The sequence below is a fragment of the Rhincodon typus genome, chromosome 5 (genome assembly GCF_021869965.1).
Source record: "Rhincodon typus isolate 14 chromosome 5, sRhiTyp1.1, whole genome shotgun sequence".
Classification (NCBI taxonomy): Eukaryota; Metazoa; Chordata; class Chondrichthyes; order Orectolobiformes; family Rhincodontidae; genus Rhincodon; species Rhincodon typus.
In genome coordinates, this window is record NC_063336.1 from 31,826,892 (window position 1) to 31,846,807 (window position 19,916).

Here is a 19,916-nt window from a genome sequence, read left to right on the forward strand (position 1 = left end):
CACCACCTCCTCTATTATGGCCCAACTCACATGTACACACTCCCAAACGTGATAGTTCCAATATTTATTTCATTCCCAGTATCCCCAGTGGAGGCTTACTCTCATTCCCCTCCTTCTGCTAACAACCTTCATCCACAAAATGGAGGCTGTGCTCAGTGGACCAATTCTCGTTCCCCTCCTTCTCCAGCCAATGCCTCCCAGTTCCCTCTTGCACACTGTCTGCCCCAGCTCCAGCACCTGGATAGAGTGAAATCACTTGTGTTGTGTTCCTCTTCAAATCACAGACCCTCCGTATTTCCTGCTGAACCTCTCAGCAGAAACAGAGGAGAGAAACTGCCTCTAATTAGGGGAGCATCACTTTTTGAAACCTTTTTGTTTTACATGCCTGGATTATGATGAAAAGCCACAAAGGACTCATTGGTGGGTGGGATTGCCTGTTAGACAAGCCTGGTTTGGTCTGTGGCTAGCAGGGCAATTGCAGCCCCTTTTGCAAGTATGATGTATACAGTTGTCAAATCAGTACAGCTACACTTTAAGGCTATGTCTACATTGTAAGTTTACTGCTGATGTATACTTTCAACTTTATACCATTACTAAAATCTGTATATTGCAATTAGTCGTTAGACTTCTGAAGAAGGGTAACTGGACCTGAAACGTTAACTTTGCTTTGTCTTCACAGATGCTGCTAGACCTGCTGAGTTTTTCCAGCAATTTCTGCTTATGTTTCTGATTTCCAGCATCCACAGTTCTTTGGTTGTCTTTTTTTTTAAGAGTAAGACTTCACACACTGGGCCATTTAATTCTACTTTGTCTTGGTGCCCTGTCCAGCCCTAACTTTAGATTCAGCCTGAATTTAGATCAGAATTGCAGTGTCAACTTGGTGCAAAATCATCTTATACTGATGTACTTGTGTGCCTTAAGTCTCCTGGAAGTACACTTTGTAAAAAATACCCTTTGTAAATTATGGTACAAATAATTTCCAGCAATACAGAAGAATGATGTTTTGCACAGAAAGTATAGGCACACTATGGTCTGATTAAGGTGCGGAAAGTGGAACAAATTAGTGCCATATTGCTATTTGTGGAATTTATTTAGAACGGTGATATGGCAGAATGGGTTACAGTCAGGGGACGGAAAGGGAACAGGCAGACAGTGCAGGGATCCCCTGTGGCCATTCCCCTCAAAAACAAGTATACCGTTTTGGATACTGTTGGGGGGGACGACTTACCAGGGGTAAGCCATGGGGTACAGGTCTCTGGCACAGAGTCTGTCCCTGTTGCTCAGAAGGGAAGGGGGGAGAGGAGGAGAGCATTAGTCATTGGGGACTCCATAGTTAGGGGGACAGATAGGAGATTCTGTGGGAACGAGAGAGACTCGCGGTTGGTGTGTTGCCTCCCAGGTGCCAGGGTCCGTGATGTCTCGGATCGTGTTTTCGGGATCCTTAAGGGGGAGGGGGAGCAGCCCCAAGTCGTGGTCCACATAGGCACCAACGACATAGGTAGGAAAAGGGATGGGGACATAAGGCAGAAATTCAAGGAGCTAGGGTGGAAGCTTAGAGCTAGAACAAACAGAGTTGTTATCTCTGGTTTGTTACCCGTGCCACGTGCTAGCGAGGCGAGGAATAGGGAGAGAGAGCAGTTGAACACGTGGCTACAGGGATGGTGCAGGAGGGAGGGATTCAGATACCTGGGTAATTGGGGCTCATTCTGGGGTTGGTGGGACCTCTACAAACGGGATGGTCTACACCTGAACCAGAGGGGTACCAATATCCTGGGGGGCAAATTTGCTAATGCTCTTCGGGAGGGTTTAAACTAATTCAACAGGGGGATGGGAACCTGAATTGTAGCTCCAGTGTACAGGAGGTTGAGAGTAGTGAGGTCATAAATAAGGTTTCAAGGTCGCAGGAGTGTACCGGCAGGCAGGAAGGTGGTTTGAAGTGTGTCTACTTCAATGCCAGGAGCATCCGGAATAAGGTGGGTGAACCTGCAGCATGGGTTGGTACCTGGGACTTCGATGTTGTGGCCATTTCGGAGACATGGATAGAGCAGGGACAGGAATGGTTGTTGCAGGTTCCGGGGTTTAGATGTTTCAGTAAGATCAGGGAAGGTGGTAAAAGAGGGGGAGGTGTGGCATTGTTAGTCAAGGACAGTATTACGATGGCAGAAAGGACGTTTGATGACAACTCGTCTACTGAGGTAGTATGGGCTGAGGTTAGAACCAGGAAAGGAGAGGTCACCCTGTTGGGAGTTTTCTATAGGCCTCCGAAAAGTTCCAGAGATGTAGAGGAGAAGATTGCAAAGGTGTTAGATTTGGAGGTAGGTGAGCACTTTGGTGATAGTGACCACAATTCGGTTACGTTTACTTTAGCGATGGAAAGGGATCGGTATATACCGCAGGGCAAGAGTTATAGCGGGGGAAAGGCAATTATGAGGCGATGAGGCAAGATTTAGGATGCATAGGATGGAGAAGGAAACTGCAGGGGCTGGGCACAATTGAAATGTGGAGCTTGTTCAAGGAACAGCTACTGCGTGTCCTTGATAAGTATGTACCTGTCAGGCAGGGAGGAAGTGGTCGAGCAAGGGAACCGTGGTTTACTAAAGAAGTTGAATCTCTTGTCAAGAGGAAGAAGGAGGCTTATGTAGAGATGAGGCGTGAAGGCTCAGTTAGGGCGCTTGAGGGTTACAAGTTAGCCAGGAAGGACCTAAAGAGAGAGCTAAGAAGAGCCAGGAGGGGACATGAGAAGTCTTTAGCAGGTAGGATCAAGGAAAACCCTAAAGCTTTCTATAGGTATGTCAGGAATAAACGAATGACTAGAGTAAGATTGGGGCCGGTCAAGGACATTAGTGGGAAGTTGTGCGTGGAGTCCGAAGAGATAAGAGAGGTGCTAAATGAATATTTTACGTCAGTATTCACACAGGAAAAAGACAATGTAGTCGAGGAGATTACTGAGATACAGTCTATTAGACTAGACGGGATTGAGGTTCATAAGGAGGAGGTGTTAGCAATTTTGGAAGGTGTGAAAATAGATATGTCCCCTGGGCCAGATGGGATTTAACTTAGGATTCTCTGGGAAGCTAGGGAGGAGATTGCAGAGCCTTTGGCTTTGATCTTTATGTCGTCATTGTCTTCAGGAATAGTGCCAGAAGACTGGAGACTAGCAAATGTTGTCCCCTTGTTCAAGAAGGGGAGTAGAGACAACCCTGGTAATTATAGACCAGTGAGCCTTACTTCGGTTGTGGGTAAAGTGTTGGAAAGGATTATAAGAGATAGGATTTATAATCATCTAGAAAGGAATAATTTGATTAGGGATAGTCAACACGGTTTTGTGAAGGGTAGGTCGTGCCTCACAAACCTTATTGAGTTCTTCGAGAAGGTGACCAAACAGGTGGATGAGGGTAAAGCGGTTGATGTGGTGTATATGGATTTCAGTAAAGCGTTTGATAAAGTTCCCCATGGTAGGCTATTGCAGAAAATACGGAGGCATGGGATTGAGGGTGATTTCGCGGTTTGGATCAGAAATTGGCAGAAGTTGTAAGAAGACAGAGGGTGGTGGTTGATGGGAAATGTTCATCCTGGAGTTCAGTTACTCGTGGTGTACCTCAAGGATCTGTCTTGGGGCCACTTCTGTTTGTCATTTTTATAAATGACCTGGATGAGGGCGTAGAAGGATGGGTTAGTAAATTTGCGGATGACACCAAAGTTGGTGGAGTTGTGGATAGTGCGGAAGGATGTTGCAGGTTATAGAGGGACATAGCTAAGCTGCAGAGCTGGAATGAGAGGTGGCCAATGGAGTTTAATGCGGAAAAGTGTGAGGTGATTCACTTTGGAAGGAGTAACAGGAATACAGAATACTGGGCTAATGGTAAGATTCTTGGTAGTGTGGATGAGCAGAAAGATCTCGGTATCCATGTGCATAGATCACTGAAAGTTGCCACCCAGGTTGATAGTGTTGTTAAGAAGGCGTACAGTATGTTAGGTTTTATTGATAGAGGGATTGAGTTTCGGAGCCATGAGGTCATGTTGCAGCTGTACAAAACTCTGGTGCGGCCGCGCTTGGAGTATTGCGTACAGTTCTGGTCACCGCATTATAGGAAGGATGTGGAAGCATTGGAAAGGGTGCAGAGGAGATTTACCAGGATGTTGCCTGGTATGGAGGGAAGGTCTTATGAGAAAAGGCTGAGGGTCTTGAGGCTGTTTTCGTTAGAGAGAAGAAGGTTTAAGAGGTGACTTGATAGAGACATACAAGGTGATCAGAGGATTAGATAGGGTGGACAGTGGGAGCCTTTTTCCTCGGATGGTGATGGCTAGCACGAGGGGACATAGCTTTAAATTGAAGGGTGATAGATATAGGACAGATGTCAGAGGTAGGTTCTTTACTCAGAGAGTAGTAAGGGCGTGGAATGCCCTGCCTGCAAAAATAGTAGACTCGCCCACTTTAAGGGCATTTAAATGGTCATTGGATAAACATATGGATGATAATGGAATAGTTTAGGTTAGATGGGCTTCAGATTGGTTTCACAGGTCGGCGCAACATTGAGGGCCGAAGGGCCTGTACTGTGCTGTAACGTTCTATGTTCTATGTTCTATGAATCATTTCCAAATGCCATCTTGAACTACATTAAAGCAGAATGTATTTGAGAGTTGTGGTCATTTAAAAATAACATGCTTTATAACTTAAATAGTGTTTTGTTTTATTTCAATCCCTGTTAATGTCGCATTCATGTAATTTTGTTTCTCCCATTTGAACAAATTAATAATCTTACTTGGAGTTTCGGGCAATATCGTGTTACAGTGGTCATGTCACTGGACTAGCAATCCAGAAGCCCAGATTAACTCTGTGAGGACGTGGATTCGAATGCCACCATGGCAGATAATGAAATTTGAACTTACTGAAATTCTGGAATAAAGAGCTGGTCTATTGGCGGTCTGACCACTGATGTAAAAACCTATCTGGTTCACTTGGGAATTGGGGGTCCTTTAGGGAAGAAAACTGCCATCCTGACCTGTCTGGCCTATATGTGATTCCAGACCCACAGCAATGGAGCTGACTCTTGTTAGAGATGGGCAATAAATGCTGGCCTCGTCAGCAACTTCCACAATGTGTGAACGAATAAAAAAAAAGTTAAATTTAATGAACAGTTTCCTGGAACAAACTGCTTGTAAGACCTCACGCCGTACTTGTATTTTAGAAGTTAAAAAATTTGTTTGAAAATGTTTTCTGAATAGGTTCACATGAAATCTTTTTTTAAAAAAAATCAATTATATTATCACAGTTGTTTTTGATAGAGCATTTATTTAATCATACTTCTGACATTTTTAATGTTTCTTTATAGTTATTTAGTTGTAGTTACAAAATATTACCTTACCTTAGGAAAAGAACGTGTGTTCAACACTCCTCTCTGTGAGCAAGGCATTGTGGGATTTGGAATTGGTGTAGCCGTTACAGGAGCCACAGCCATTGCAGAAATACAATTTGCAGACTACATCTTTCCGGCTTTTGACCAGGTATGTTATTACTATCAAAAGGAATTAGTGAATTGCTGCAGATTTACTAATTTTCTTTATGTTCCAACAAACTGCAAAGTCTGTGGTGATGATAACCATGTTACTTTTTAAACTCTACCAGATAGACATTACCTCAATATTTAATGTAATTTCTGTCAATTCCGGTGACTTTCCATCATGATAATGAAACTGCTTTCTCACAACATGTGAACATGGTGAAAGGGGATAGTGAGAAGCAGGTTCTGGGATAAGGTGGCACTTGGTTATGTTCTGCCAAATTTCTGAGGTCACTTATATTGCATGAAAATTTTCCGCCTTCGTCAAGTCATGTCTTCCCATTATACTTTTTGTACCTTTTTTCTGCTTTTGTTTTTGATAGTCTTGAACTACACATATTTGAATTGGAAATAAGCATTCAAGATTTGGTGACTTTTTTGCTTTGTCACAAGGCACATAATACATTGATGATTGAGTTTTTGCTTAATTATAGGATCACTCTCTATCAGTTAATCTACTACAGTCCTATACAGAACATAAGGAAACACCTTTACATGGAAAGTTTTGCGAACCATAGCTTCAAATTTATCATTTCCTCTCGGGTTTGGTGCTCTTAGCTCAAACTATTCGTATACTACATTTCAAACGTTGTTTTCTGAAAGCATTCCAGCAATACTTGCACTTCTTTCATTTTATTTGCCAGTCTATTCCTTTTACATGTACTGTTTTACAAATCAGGAGCATATACATGCAGAAGTTTGCCATTGGTACATTCCTATTAGTTTGGAAAAAGTTCTTGTGATTTTTTTAAAAGGTAACAAATTAAATTTTTGTTTTATTTTACCTCTGCACTTTTACTTCTCTTGTAGGGAATCAAGGGGTTGAGCTGATGTCTCTCTGCCATGCGAAAATACTGCAGATCCTGGAGATTTGAAACAAGTGCTGGAGGAAGTCAGGATATCTGATGGCATCTGTGGAGAGAAAGAAACACGTTTCAATTCCACTGACACTTATTTGAACTGAAGGGGACTGGAGAATGATTGTCAACAGCATTAAAACTAAGGGGAGGATAAGCGAATTGAACAGTTGATTATGATACTCGGAGCAAAAGACAGAGAGAGCTAATAGTATCATAGGAGAGATGTAGACAATAAACCTAATTCTAATTCTAGATGCAAAATCTTTGTACATGACAGGTATGAATAGTAGAAAATAGGTCAGCATTTGGGATGACCATGTAAGTCATTCAGTTGGAGAACAGTGTTCATACTCTGAAGTTCTTGAACTCGATGTTGAGTCCCAAAGACTGTAAATACCTGAGCATAAAATGAGTTGCTGTTCCAGCAGCTTCCTTTCAGCTTCTTTGGTGAATTGCAGCAGGCCCAATACAGAAATGTTAGCTTGAGAGCAAGGTGGTGCATTTAAATGACAAACAATTGGAAGGATGAGGTTGTTCTTATGGACAGATTGAAGGTGTTTTTAGAATGTGATCACCCATTCTGTCTTTATACTTGCCAATGAAGAGTAGAATGCATTGTGTGCAGTAAGTACATCAGACTATTTTCAAAGTAAACTGCTGTTTCACCTGGAAGGTGTGTTTGGATTATGAGAAGGGAGGATGTAAAAGGGCAAGCATTCCACCTTCTATCATTACTTGGTAATGTTTCACAGAGGGATGAGAAAGTGCAAGGAGTGGACCAGGGTGTAGTGGAGGGGTGGTCCCAGTGGAATGCTGACAGTGGACTAGAAGAGAAGATATGATTCTAGAATGATGGACTGAGAGTAGCTTGGATCTTGCAGCTGCTCCTGAGATTAAGGCTTATTTCTGGAGTTACTTCTCAACTTCTCACAGTTATTACATTTCAGTAGTATTAGAGATAGTAGGAACTGCTGATGCTGGAGAATCTGAGATAACAAGGTGTAGAGCTGGATGAACACAGCAGGCCAGGCACCATCAGAGGAGCAGGAAAGCTGATGTTTCGGGTCTGGACTCTTCTTCAGAAATGGGAGAGGGGAACGGGACTCTGAAATAAATAGAGAGAGGTGGGGAGGTGGATGGAAGGTGGATAAAGGAGCAGATAGGAGGAGAGAAGACGGACAGGTCAAGGAGGCGGGGATGGAGCCAGTAAAGGTGAGTGTAGTTGGGGAGTTAGGATGGGAGTTGGTCAGTCAAGGGAAGACGGACAGGTCAAGGAGGCGGGGATGAGGCTGGTAGGTAGGAGGTGGGGGTGGGCGTTGGTCAGTGAGGTGGGAGGAGACTGGTGGGAGGTGAACTGTCCGTCTTCCCTTGACTGACCAATCGCCATCCTAACTCCCCACCTACACTCACCTTTACTGGCTCCAGGAGGAGCCACTGAGCTACTGAGGAGCAAGGGCAGAAGTGTGGAAAGTGAGTTGGAGATGGCTAAGGGCCCTGTCAGTAAATGATGTGGGTAAATCCTCAGTTGAGGAAAAAAGAAATAGTTGGAGGCACCCCAGCGGAAAGTGCTGCACTCATCCCCCTTTTTCAACAACATAAAAGCCATGATTTTCCAGTTCCTTTCAGTTACAAAGAAGATTCATTGAACTTGAAACATTAACTCTTTTTCTCTCTCTCCACAGATGTTAACAAATCTACTGACTTTGTCCAGTCACCGTGTGCCTTGTATTTTAACATTAACTGAACAAATTATGAATTGCTGAATATTCAATATTGAGTCTTTCAGCCATTTACTGTAGGATGGCTTCTACTTCCCTGTTGCACACGTACAGATAAAATACATTCCGGAGAAAATTTCCTAAGGCATTAAAATAAAACTGTAGTTTCACTGTTTTCTGATTTATTTTCAGATTGTTAATGAAGCTGCTAAGTATCGCTATCGCTCTGGCAACTTATTTGCCTGTGGAAGTTTAACAATTCGAGCACCTTGGGGCTGTGTTGGTCACGGATCACTCTATCATTCACAGAGTCCTGAGGCTTTCTTTTCCCATATTCCTGGAGTTAAGGTAAGCACCCCTGGGCAGCTTAATTTTCATTTTTGGAAATTAACCAGTTAAAATAAGTTTGATCTGCTTCCATTGATACAGACCTACAACAAAAGTTATAGGCAGGTTTAGAAGATTATTGAGAAATCAAAGTTAACGAAGGAGGAATGGCGAACATCTACTGTCCAGTTGAAGATTCAGTTCAAGTTATGATCCTAAAGTAAGTACAGGATGATTTTCTTTGCAGGCAACCCTAGATTTTGGGGAACGTGTACCGTGAGATCTTCATGTAGTTCTAGGATATTGACCTAGTGGTGTTGAAGAAATGGCAGTTTTTTCCAAGTCAGGATGGTGCACAGGACTTGTCGAGGAACATGCGGTGTTTCAATGCACCTGGTGTCCTGTCCTTTAGGAGGTAGAGGTTACGTGCTTTGTCAGATGTATTCAATTAGTAAACTATTATGAGTAAAAAAAATTAATTTTCTCCCTACTACTTTAGCCTTAATTGTCATTAAAGGAATACTTCTGGAAATAATCATGTTGTGTCATATTCATAATTGTAAGGCTATGTAGGTGTCCTGTTTTGTGTTTGATAATGGTCCAACACAATCTACTATTACTTGAGTGGTCTTTAATGACTGGTTTGGCTATGAAAGATACTGATTTAGTTATGCTGAGATTTTCAAACAACTTAGAAAATGCATCGAGCATGTTTTCCAAATTGTGCTACATCCTTAGAAAGTCTTGACCAGGCAAAATGCCTATTTATCAATGCTTCCTGTATTCCTAAATGTCCTGCCATCGGAATTTCGTATGTTATTCGCAGTATCTTCTTATAATATGGGTGCGTCCATTTCCTCTAAAATATAATAGCAGTCTGGGACTCCTTCAGCCTCAGCTTCAATGTGAGCTGACTGTGGTAACGTGTTCAACTCAGGATCTGCTTTCTGACCTTTCATTAATAAAGACATGCCAAATACCTCCTTCAAGATATCCTTATCCTTGAAGAAAAGTTTTGGCCAGTCTCATACCTGCTTGTGGTATTACTTTAACCGCAGATTATGGACAGTGTTTAGCCATTGCGCTGGTCACTACACGTAATGAAATAATATTGGAACTTGTTCTGGTAATTATTCATCATCAATATCTTTTAAAGGTATTTTATTCTTCTTTTGATGCAGAATCTGCAGAGGAAGGTCAGAGAAAGCCAGCTACCTGTTACTGAAGACTTCTGATATTTCCACACAGGACAGACAGAGAGATTTTAGTGCTTTCTCTTTGTAGGCTAGATGTTTCTGTTGTACCAGTAGATCACACAAACTGTAACCATCTCTTTGCACAGGCTTTTTGGTTTAAAATAGTATCTTCCTTTCTTTATTGCACAATCCAAAAGTAAAGGAAAAACTAAGATGAGATCTTTACACCTACTTTTGTGAACACAGCTTTCGTGTGGCTGGTCCGGCTCCGTTATTGGTCAATAGTAATTCCCAGAAAGTTGGTGGGTGGAGCATTCATCCATTGTAAACCTGCTGCATCTTGATGAAAGCTTGTGAAACTCTTGTTGAGACGGCCATTGCCTGGCACTTGTGTGGCATGAATATTACTTGCTGTTTACCAGCCAAAATTATATGGGCCTGGATTGGTTAGCTACTTGAGATGTGAATGGAACAGGACCTTGTATAGTCATCAATGAATATGCCGACTTCAGATTTTTTGATGGAGTATGGATGGTCATTGATGAAGCAGCTGAAGTCTGAAAGCACACTTAATTCTGTTATGATCCCAGCTGATGTTATTACTAGACACATCAGGTCTTAGGCTTAAATCTGTCTTGATAGATCATATTTTGTTTTGTTTTTAAGGAAGTGGTCTCTAACTGTGTGTAATCCTGCAGATTTGGCTTTAACAATAAAAGAAGATTATTATGCAAAAGAAATGACGGAAAATTGTAATTTTTAAATATAACACAGATTTTGAAACACGTAGCAAAAATATAATCCTGTTAATCCCAAAAGCAACCTCTTGCAGTACTCACACCAGAGATAATTTCTTTCCTTATCTCTTGTGTAGGGCTTAATTTAACAGTGACTTCGACTCCCAGTTCTGAGAATCTGATATCCTTTTTCTTGATTTGCCAAATAAGTAATCTTTATAAATATAAATGTATAAATCTCTTCAGATATAAAATATCAGTATAAACTTGCTCAGGTTTAAATAACTCCTCCTAGCCTGGAACTTTTACTACATTCCTTACTCTAAGGTATCCTATTTTTAATAATTCTAAACTTTCTCCCTTCTTCAAGAGATATGCCAATCTTATCCTTTCAACAAGAGCAATTGCTTTACACGTACACAAGTACTTTTTAGAATTGCCTAAACTGAAATGAAGAGTAAACCCTTCTTTCCAAGCTACAGACTTATTTAAGCACAAACAAAATTCCATCTAAAAGCTTAATTCACAATGCTGTTTAATCTCTCCTAAACTCTCCCAATGTAAATAAATTCCCCTTAGACTGTAAAATGTCTGAGTGTTTTTTTTAAAAGAAATCACCATGATTACAGAAAATTCAATGTAAAAAATCCAAGCTCAAACATAAATAATAAAGATAAGAAAATCTCACGCCTTACAATGCAGTTCATACAAGTCATACGAAGAATCCATAAGCAAGGCAATATCCTGCTATTACCCACGTTAACAATAAAGACCAAGAGTTAAAGGCTAAAACTTGAAAGTACATGTAAACATATATAATATACATAACTGCGTTTCTTCCATGCAGAGTGACTTTAGATACAAAATATCTGCTAGTGTTGTCCAGAGATTGAACAGAAACCTGTGTAATTTCGATTAGGTCACCGATTGAATTTTAGATTAAACTTCTTTAGATAACAGTGGAATGCATTTTCATAGAATCTCTGATTTCTGCTTTGATATCTGAGGGCAAAAGGAGCCAAGGTGTAAAATTAATTATATGTTAAAATATATTCATGTGTAGGGAATAAAATGGAACCAAAATTTGCCTGACTGAGGAAGCAAAACTGACTTGTAAAACTTGAGTAAGAGTTGAATATATCTGCATTATTATTGAGAAGCAACATGTAAAAGTGGCATCCAGCACTGGGTGGACTGAAAAGCAAATTATGGTAAATATAGAACTGTACAAACACTAAAATCCAAAGACAGTTCCAAGTCTATTGTTTGATCATTCAGGCATGTTGTGATTGTGACTTCTTCATGAAGTAAATGTTACAAACAAGAACTGCATATTGGATGCAAGACTTTTAACATGATTCTCCCAGATGCACATGGTAATACAGATTACCAACTCGTTGCTTTTTATGTTCATGTTTATCTCCGTGCTCTTTTGAGTATTTTCCTTTTGTTTTGGGAAATGGTGAGATGTAGCAAGAAAAGGGGCTGTCATTGGCTTTGAGCTTAATTTAGAGTAGGGTTGTGGATCAAATGTTCCCATTCAATTTATTTTTACTCCCTTCCTTAATCACTTGTGTTCGCCTCTGATATATTACCTTCTCCAAATATTCCATTTCAAATTCCTGACTAAAAATTACATTTGTATAAAAGGCATAACTAAAATACTTGAATTTTGAAGACTTGAATAGCCCGTATCGGCTGAACTGTATTAGACATACGTTTACATTAGGCTGGGACAACTGGCCTTAGCTATGGGCATTTGCCATGCGCAATAGTGAAGTACATCCTTTTCTCATCTTGTCATGTTTATTGGCATGCTCGGAACAGGTCAAGTATCACCCTGCAATTGCATAACAGGCTGCAAAATCTTAGATGAAAACAGAATATTTGGAAATATTCAGCAGATCTTGCAGCATCTGTGAAGAGAGAAACCAAGTTAACGTTTCAAATCTGGCCTTTTATCAGAACTGGATAAACCACAGACTCAAAGCTGTAATTCTTTATTTGTCTCACAAATGCTGTCAGATGTTTGGAGTAGTGTTAGCATCTTATATTTTTAATTTTAAATTTTCAGCATCTGTAGTATTTTGCTGATATATTTTGGAGTCCAGTCTTTCTACCCAATCTACAACCACATAATCCTCTTAGCATCAACATTTTTTTTTTAAATTGCCTACTCTGGCAGAAGCTATATTTTGAATGGTTTTTTATAAGAAGGGAATGAAGTTTGCCTGGAGTGATGGCCAATATTTATTGCTGAAACAAAAACACTAAAACAAATGATCAAGTAATTAATCTTATTCCTACTTCTAGTGTAGGACCTCCAGGACCAGGTGTCAATGCTGATGGAGGGCACCAAGCAATGGAGCTCAAGCAGTCGAGTGGACTCTTTCTGCAGGAAAGGATGTCTGCCAGAAAGAGCCCTTAATTTCCCGAAATGCACCAAAAAACTTTACGCCAGTAAAATAAGGAATCTGTGCTTCACGACTTTTGGCCCATCCATGTGTTAAAAACTCTCATTACATTTCTGGCATAGTTGGCATACTCCACAGAACAGGCATCAAAGTCATGGGAGGCAAGGCAGAAAGATGCCTGACTAATGGTCAAACAGTTGAAACCCCCGGCAATGACCATGAAGAAGGCCGAAGTTGTCCCTGTTATGATTTGAGGCTTAGGTTTTGTTGAAAGAAATTGAACCTTTAGAACAAACCTAGGCAGAGACTCCCCATGTGCATTTGCTTAATGCTACAGACGAAGGAAGAACTGCTTCTGGTCTGATATTCATCTTGCCAATGAGTAGCAAGCTGAACAGCTTCAGGGGAAGAACCAAAGCTCCTGATTAAAGACTGTATTGAGAATGCACTCGTGGTAATGCATGTGAGCAAGCATCATTCATGATCAGTGTTCTCACTAAACTTTGTTTTCTTCTGCATGAACCTCTGATGTCCCTGCATGGCAGTGACTTCCAGGATTGGAGGACAACCTGTGACCAGTGTTGGCATGCCGATTGCTATGGACAGACCCTTGCAGCTTAGAGGGAGCGTTGGTCATGATATAACGTCTGTGTGGGAAAGTCTGTCGAGAAATATTGGAAGAGGCACAGCTCTTCAAAGAAGTCCACAGTGAATTTTTGAGGTACTGATTAGGGTTTTTGGTGACAGCAGTAACCTGCAACCACTGCAGCAAAGATTTAAAGATCACATGCAAGACAAAGGAGAGGACCTGTTCTACATTAGCCTGGAACTAGTGAAGTTGTTGACCCTTCTTCAAAGCGACCAGAGACAGGTAGCTGAAGGACTGCTTGACTGAAGTGATAAGGGATGAGAATCTTTGAATAGAGCTCAGCAAGCTTAATATGCAAAACTTCAATTGTCCTTCTTTGAAGTGTGGGATCACATCGTCTGGATCATGGGGAAAGTTGGGACTCTGAAGACCAGGAAAGAGGTTGCCATCAGGCAAGTGATTATTGGTACAGAAGGGAATGTAGACCTCAGGCTCAAGAGGGAGGTGGATCAGATGGCTGCATAGCAAGTGCAGATCTCGTCCAAGCTGTTGTTGCTTCATAGTAAGCCTTGCACCTGATTTTTCCCAAGGGTGACTCTGACAAGTAGTTGGAATTGTGACAGAGCTGGGCATTGCAAATAAGTTTGCCCTGAGCAACCACGGCCAGGCTGCTGTCAGACAGAGATCCCATGCAGTGTAATGGCCTTCCTTTCTCACCAAATGCTGAACTACTTGGACTTCCTGCTGTGAAGTAAGTTGGGGGGTGTTGGTGAGGTGGAAGATCAGGGGAGCTCATTCAGGAAGAGGTTCAGTCTTATGTAGAGCAATGGGGATTTGCCAAACAGAGAGCTTGACATAAAGCAATGTGGAAGCATCATGCCTGATTGATACAGGAGTGAGGGTGTCAAGTGTTATTCCCCAGATTTTCCAAGAGCCTGTTGCTGAGTGGTATAAACTGATCAATGTCTGTTCCCTTATCCAAGTCTCCATTTTGCACCCTTAGCATGTTCATCAAAATCTGTGATCAGTCATACTTTTCACAGACTGGGGTTTTTAGTGGATGATAACATGATTTATATTCCAGTGGAAGTAAGAAAATTGAGGATACCCATGGTATTGGAGTCAAACATGTTAAGAGATATCTGGATAACGTATATAGCACACGCGGCAACCAGTGTGAGAAGCGCATTACAGGCTCCGGAGTCCTTTCCCTTGTTAGAGTCATAGAGTCAAACAGCACTAACAAGACTTTTTGGCCCGTTGAGTCTGTACCAGCTTCCCTACGCTAATTTCACTTTCTAGGATTCTGCCCATAGCATTGAATGTTTTAACTTTCCATGCACGTGAGGTGTATCAGCCTGTATGGAACCATAGCAGTGTTTGAGAGGCAGGGAATTGGGTTGTTCTTTTACCTTCCTGCACCATCACTGTTCTTGAAGGCTCAAGCTAGCCAGCTCTAACTGGTCAATATCATGACTTCTAAGAGTGTCACATGTAGTATGACTCTGCGACCTGCTTGCTTCCAATGGCCACTATACAAAGACACTAAGATACCTTTGTACATCAGCCTCTCCCAATCCATCACTATTTAAATAAAACTCTTGCCATTTTGTTTTTCTTATTGATTGGATAACTTTACATTTATCCATGTTATACTTCATCTGCCATGTATTTGCCCACACACTCAACTTGTTTAAATCATCCTGAAGTCTGTTCATATCCTCCTCATCACTCACATTTCCATCTAATTTTGTGTCATTAGCAAACTTGGAAATATCATTCATCCATATTGTTACTATTTATTTTGAATACCTAGGACTTAAGCTCTGATCCCCAGAAATCCCTACTTGACACTGCCTTCCACTCTGAAAATAACCCATTTATTTCTAATCTCTGTTTCGTATCTGCTAACCAATTCTTAATCCATGCCAGTATATTACCACCAAGCCCACGTGCTTTGATTTTGCGCATTCTTCTACTTACTGAATTCACTTGGATTCACAGTGATCAGGGTCACAAGTGGTCATCAATGATCACAACTTCAGGAGTGAGACCCTACAGAGCTTTGCATGGTTCATGACATTTGCTTGTCTGGAGGGTCATGGATGGTGTCAATGATTCGCCTGCGATCTCCAGATCGTCTATATGACTTCTCCCCCAACCTCCAAGAGTGTCCTGAGATACCTCATGGTGCTGGTGAGCATTTCACGAGGTTAAAATAGGCATCCAGAAGAAAGGAAAACACTAAGAAGGAAAATGTTGAATGATCACAAGGCTGACAGGGTTGACCTTCCAATCAGCATAAAGGTATTTCTTCACAATCAGAATATGAGGGGTTGGAATTTGGTACAGGTGTCTGGGACCCTGGATCGCTGAGAGTCATTAAGCGGCACCTCATAGGTGGCCACACCTATGTTGTTGAACTAGTAGCTGGAGGACAGCTTTGGAAAATGGTTCATAGAAGAGAGTTGCTGGGCTCCCAAAGCCTGGCGGAGTGTCGAGTAAGCAGCTCCCTCAGTGTGTTGTGGAACCTGAAGTGTCAGTGTGTGATGGCATGAGTGAAGTGGATTCAGATAGTGGTAATGAACCTTGAAGTGATCTGTGTATTGTGAATCCAGTGTGGGGCAGCCTGCTTTGGCACTGGAAGGCTGTGCAGGGATAACCTGCTGGGAGGTGGCAATTGAAGCAGGCAGTGCTGCCAATCATAATGACTCTTGGATACCTGACTGATCTGCACCCCACTGTGCGTGATCCAGCACAAAGTATGGATCCCATGGGAAGTACCAGTACAGATAAGAGGCTGAGAAGGTCCTCTCATGCAAACGCTGGATTTTGCCCCAACCATTACCATTTACTGAGATTGTTGTGCAGGAAAAGAGTGCTATCACTAATGTGGATGGAACATTCTAATCATCGTGATACTTTGGTGAAGCATCTTGAGGCATTTTATTACACTAAAGGCACTGTATAAATAAAAGTGTTTTTTGCCCAATCTGCAGAAAAAAATAAGCAAGGCATGGTGCACTGAAAAAGCTTTCTCTGCATCACAACTAAATTTTAAATGGAACATTCCCTCCACCCCCTCTTTCTTTCTGTATTTGCTCTGGGAATAAGAACCCCAACTCAGTTAAAATAGCATTTTAAAATTTCTCTTTCCCTCCACCTTGACCTCACACAACAACTGCAAAGAGCGTATGGACTTTATTGTTCTTTTGACTGTCTCTCTTACTTACTGAGTACTTGTGTGTTGCAGATGTCACTTGCCATTTCTCAACTCTAGACTTCATATTGCTCAAGTCTTGGTCCATGTGGAAATGGATTGTTTTATCTGAGGAATTGTGAATGATGGTGTACACCATACATGCGGACATTGGTCAGTTCTGCTCTTCACACTTTATGCTGTAGGGTAGATTATTGGTGAAGCAGCTACAGATACTTGAACCTTGTACACTGCCCTTAGGATCTCCTGCGTTAATGTCCAGAGACTGAGTTGATTGGTCTGCGATAGCTATTGCCGTCCTTTCAGTAATAGGTCTACAAGTCCAGCCAGTGAAATGTACCACCCATCCCATTGACTTCCAAGGGAAATATAATGCTATTTTGAGACAGATTTGAGATGTTGTTAAACTTGACAGGGTACAGAAAAGACTTACAAGAATGTTGCTGGGATTGGAGGGTTTGAGCTATAGGGAGAGACTGAATAGGTTGGGACTTTTTTTCTCTGGAGTGTCAAAAGCTGAGGGGTAACTTTGTAGAGAGTTATAAAATCATGAAGGGCGTAGACAGAGTGAATAGCCAAGGTTATCTTCCTAGGGTGGGGATTCCAAAACTAGAGGGTATAGGTTTAAGGTGAGAGGGAAAAGATTTAAAAAGAACCTGACGGTAACTTTTTCACACAGTGGATGGTGTATGTATGGAATGAGCTTCCAGAGAAAGTGGTGGAGGTGGGTACAATTACAACATTTAGAAGGCATCTTGGATGGATATATGAAAAGGAAGGGTTTAGAGAGATATGGGCCAAATGCTGGCAAATGGGACTAGGTCAGATTGGGGTGACTGATCAGCACAGACGAGTGGGACCAAAGGGGCTGTTTCTGTACTGTATGACTCACCTCACTAATGGAATGCAGTATTTTTTTCTCCCCCTTAGCAGTAAGGCTGAAATGAGGCCAATAGCAAAACAACCTTATTAGAACCCAACCTCAGCATTGGTGAGCTGATCATCGGTCACTTTCACGTGATAGCGTTGTCGATGGCACCTTCTGTAACTTTGTCAGAGTCATGTTGAGATTATGCTGATGTGGTGTTAATTTGTCCTTTGAATTTGTCTTGATTTTTGTGAGGGTACCTGGGGAATTTACCACTTTATTGGGTGGCTGCCAATGTTGTTTTGTACCTGAACTTTTAGCACTGCATATCGTCAGGGCCTGTAACCTTTGTTGTATTCAGTATGCTCAGCTACTTCTTGATATCAAAGGGAGTTGCCCAATAGGGTGTAGGCAAAGCTCGTTTGTCGAACATCTAGGGATGTTCTCTTTGGGAACACAGGTAAATTCTAAATAGTTATTAAGTGTTGAAACTTTTAGAAGTTATATCCACATTCTGTTCAGCCATAGATCAGAAGACCCAACACCAAAAGTCTGTACAAATTTGGTGATTGATAAGAACATTTAAATTAAGTGCAGTCTAACTCGTTCTTTATTAACATTGAACTGATTGAGTGGAGGTTGGAAATGAACTGAAGGTGAGCCTGAGTGGGATTCTATTTATAGATTGAGGGAAATGATGTTCAGTATTGTACTTGTATGCCAAACTCTGCATACAGTTACACATTTGTACAATTTATACAAGATCATTATTTCTTTAGGCAAATCATTTGAAAAAGTAAATGGTAACAGTGTGCCAAGAACAACAGTGTGTGTTCCAATACAAGTATTACCAGAGTAGTTAAATCAGATTTGGTTGTCCTTCATAGGAACAAGCTTTTTTTTTGAAGGAACATACCAGTATTACTTCCTTCTGTTTATTAAATGATATCCAGCACAATTAGAGCTGTGTTCCAATGAAAAGCTAAGAAATACTGTACTTAAGCTGTCATATTTCTGTAAGCAACATTGTACTACATGATATTAGAAATGTCAAAGTTCTGTGTCCATTTACTGATCACTAGTGGGAATAAAAATCTAATGGAAGTTTCGTACCCATTCGATACCTATTTGTTACTGTTTCAAATTATATTGTTGAAGTTTTTGGGATGGATCATTATTAGGACAGGTGGCCAGGTTATTTGTAAGGATTGTCTTAAAAGACAATTGCTAAACAAATGGCAGTTGGAACTTGAAGCAGTATGTTTTGAGCAGAAGGAATAGGGAGATGAAGTATAGACTTAGTGACACAGTTCAAACAGCTGGATTTTCAGGTTGGAGGCAGGTACTGGAGTCCAGATGTCTCCAGGCTTGGTGTCTGCCTCAGGAGAAAGTATTAGCAAAGACTAGGTTTTCTTTGCGGTGTTGGGATGGGGAAGGATGTAACTTTGGCTGCAACCTCAGAGAGTTTAGAGACAGCCATAAAGCTACCAACTTTTGAGCTGTTTAAAAGTTCTGCTGTGCTGTTTTAGGACTCCATCCCTGTCGTAATAGTTATAACGACCTCCAGCCGTTGCTCCATATGCTTGTGACCCATTCATGTGGCCCCATGACCCCTCATAGATTCCATGCTAAGCCATGACCCTCTACGTGCCCCAAATAGGCCCCCATGCCATTCATGCCAAGATATTTCCCACTGCCTGCCCATGGTCCTTTATATCCTTCACTCCAAGCTATGCCCCTGTGCATCCCCATGACTGATCAGACATCCCTTGCCAAGCTATGGCTCTTCCGTGTCCATTCACCTACTGGATGTAACAAATCAACCTTTATAGCAACAATAGCAACTGCTTTTTCCTTAAGAAAAATGTATAACTTTCTACTTTCTGAAACAAGAGCTCCTTTTGTCCAATAAAAGGGTTAGTTGTTGAGAGCCTTTAAAATATGAATATCAGAAACTGCAAGCTTTTTTAAATTTATTTATCTTGTGTAAATGAAGATTGCAAAATAGGCTATATAGATCAGGCACTTGTTGAGCAATGTTTTCCCTGGGACTCTGCTCTCTCAACACTCTATTGGATGTTTGCTGTCAGCCAAAGATATGGAGTAAGGCTTGGCTTCATTTCAACTTAACCTTTCAAAAGATTCCCTCATCTAGAATTTTGTTTATGACACCTCTGAGGTGCTGTGAACCATGAGTCCTTTCAAAGTCACCTTGACTGCATTAAAATTGTGCAGGAGTAAAATGTGCTTGTGTCTGCAATGGAGCTGACCAGGTCAATAATGCAAGGTGTGTTCTCATTTCCTGAACCAGCCCACACCTTGAATAGCCCCGATGAAAATGAGAAGCCCCGAAATGTAGTCATTAATTGGGTCCCAGCCGCCATTTTCACCCCTGCACCGAAGTACCAAAACTCCATAAACAGCCG

At 41.4% G+C, this 19,916-nt stretch overlaps 1 protein-coding gene across 4 annotated transcripts in view; it reads left to right on the plus strand.

Annotated features, from left to right (window-relative positions):
* The window catches only part of bckdhb (branched chain keto acid dehydrogenase E1 subunit beta), a 296,601-nt gene that overhangs the window by 54,127 nt on the left and 222,558 nt on the right, over positions 1-19,916 (plus strand). For all 4 annotated transcript variants that reach the window (XM_048596906.1, XM_048596905.1, XM_048596904.1 and 1 more), the window contains exons 4-5: positions 5,372-5,505; positions 8,332-8,487. In XM_048596906.1, the coding sequence (XP_048452863.1) occupies positions 5,372-5,505; positions 8,332-8,487 (290 nt within the window). The remainder of the gene's footprint in view (positions 1-5,371; positions 5,506-8,331; positions 8,488-19,916) is intronic.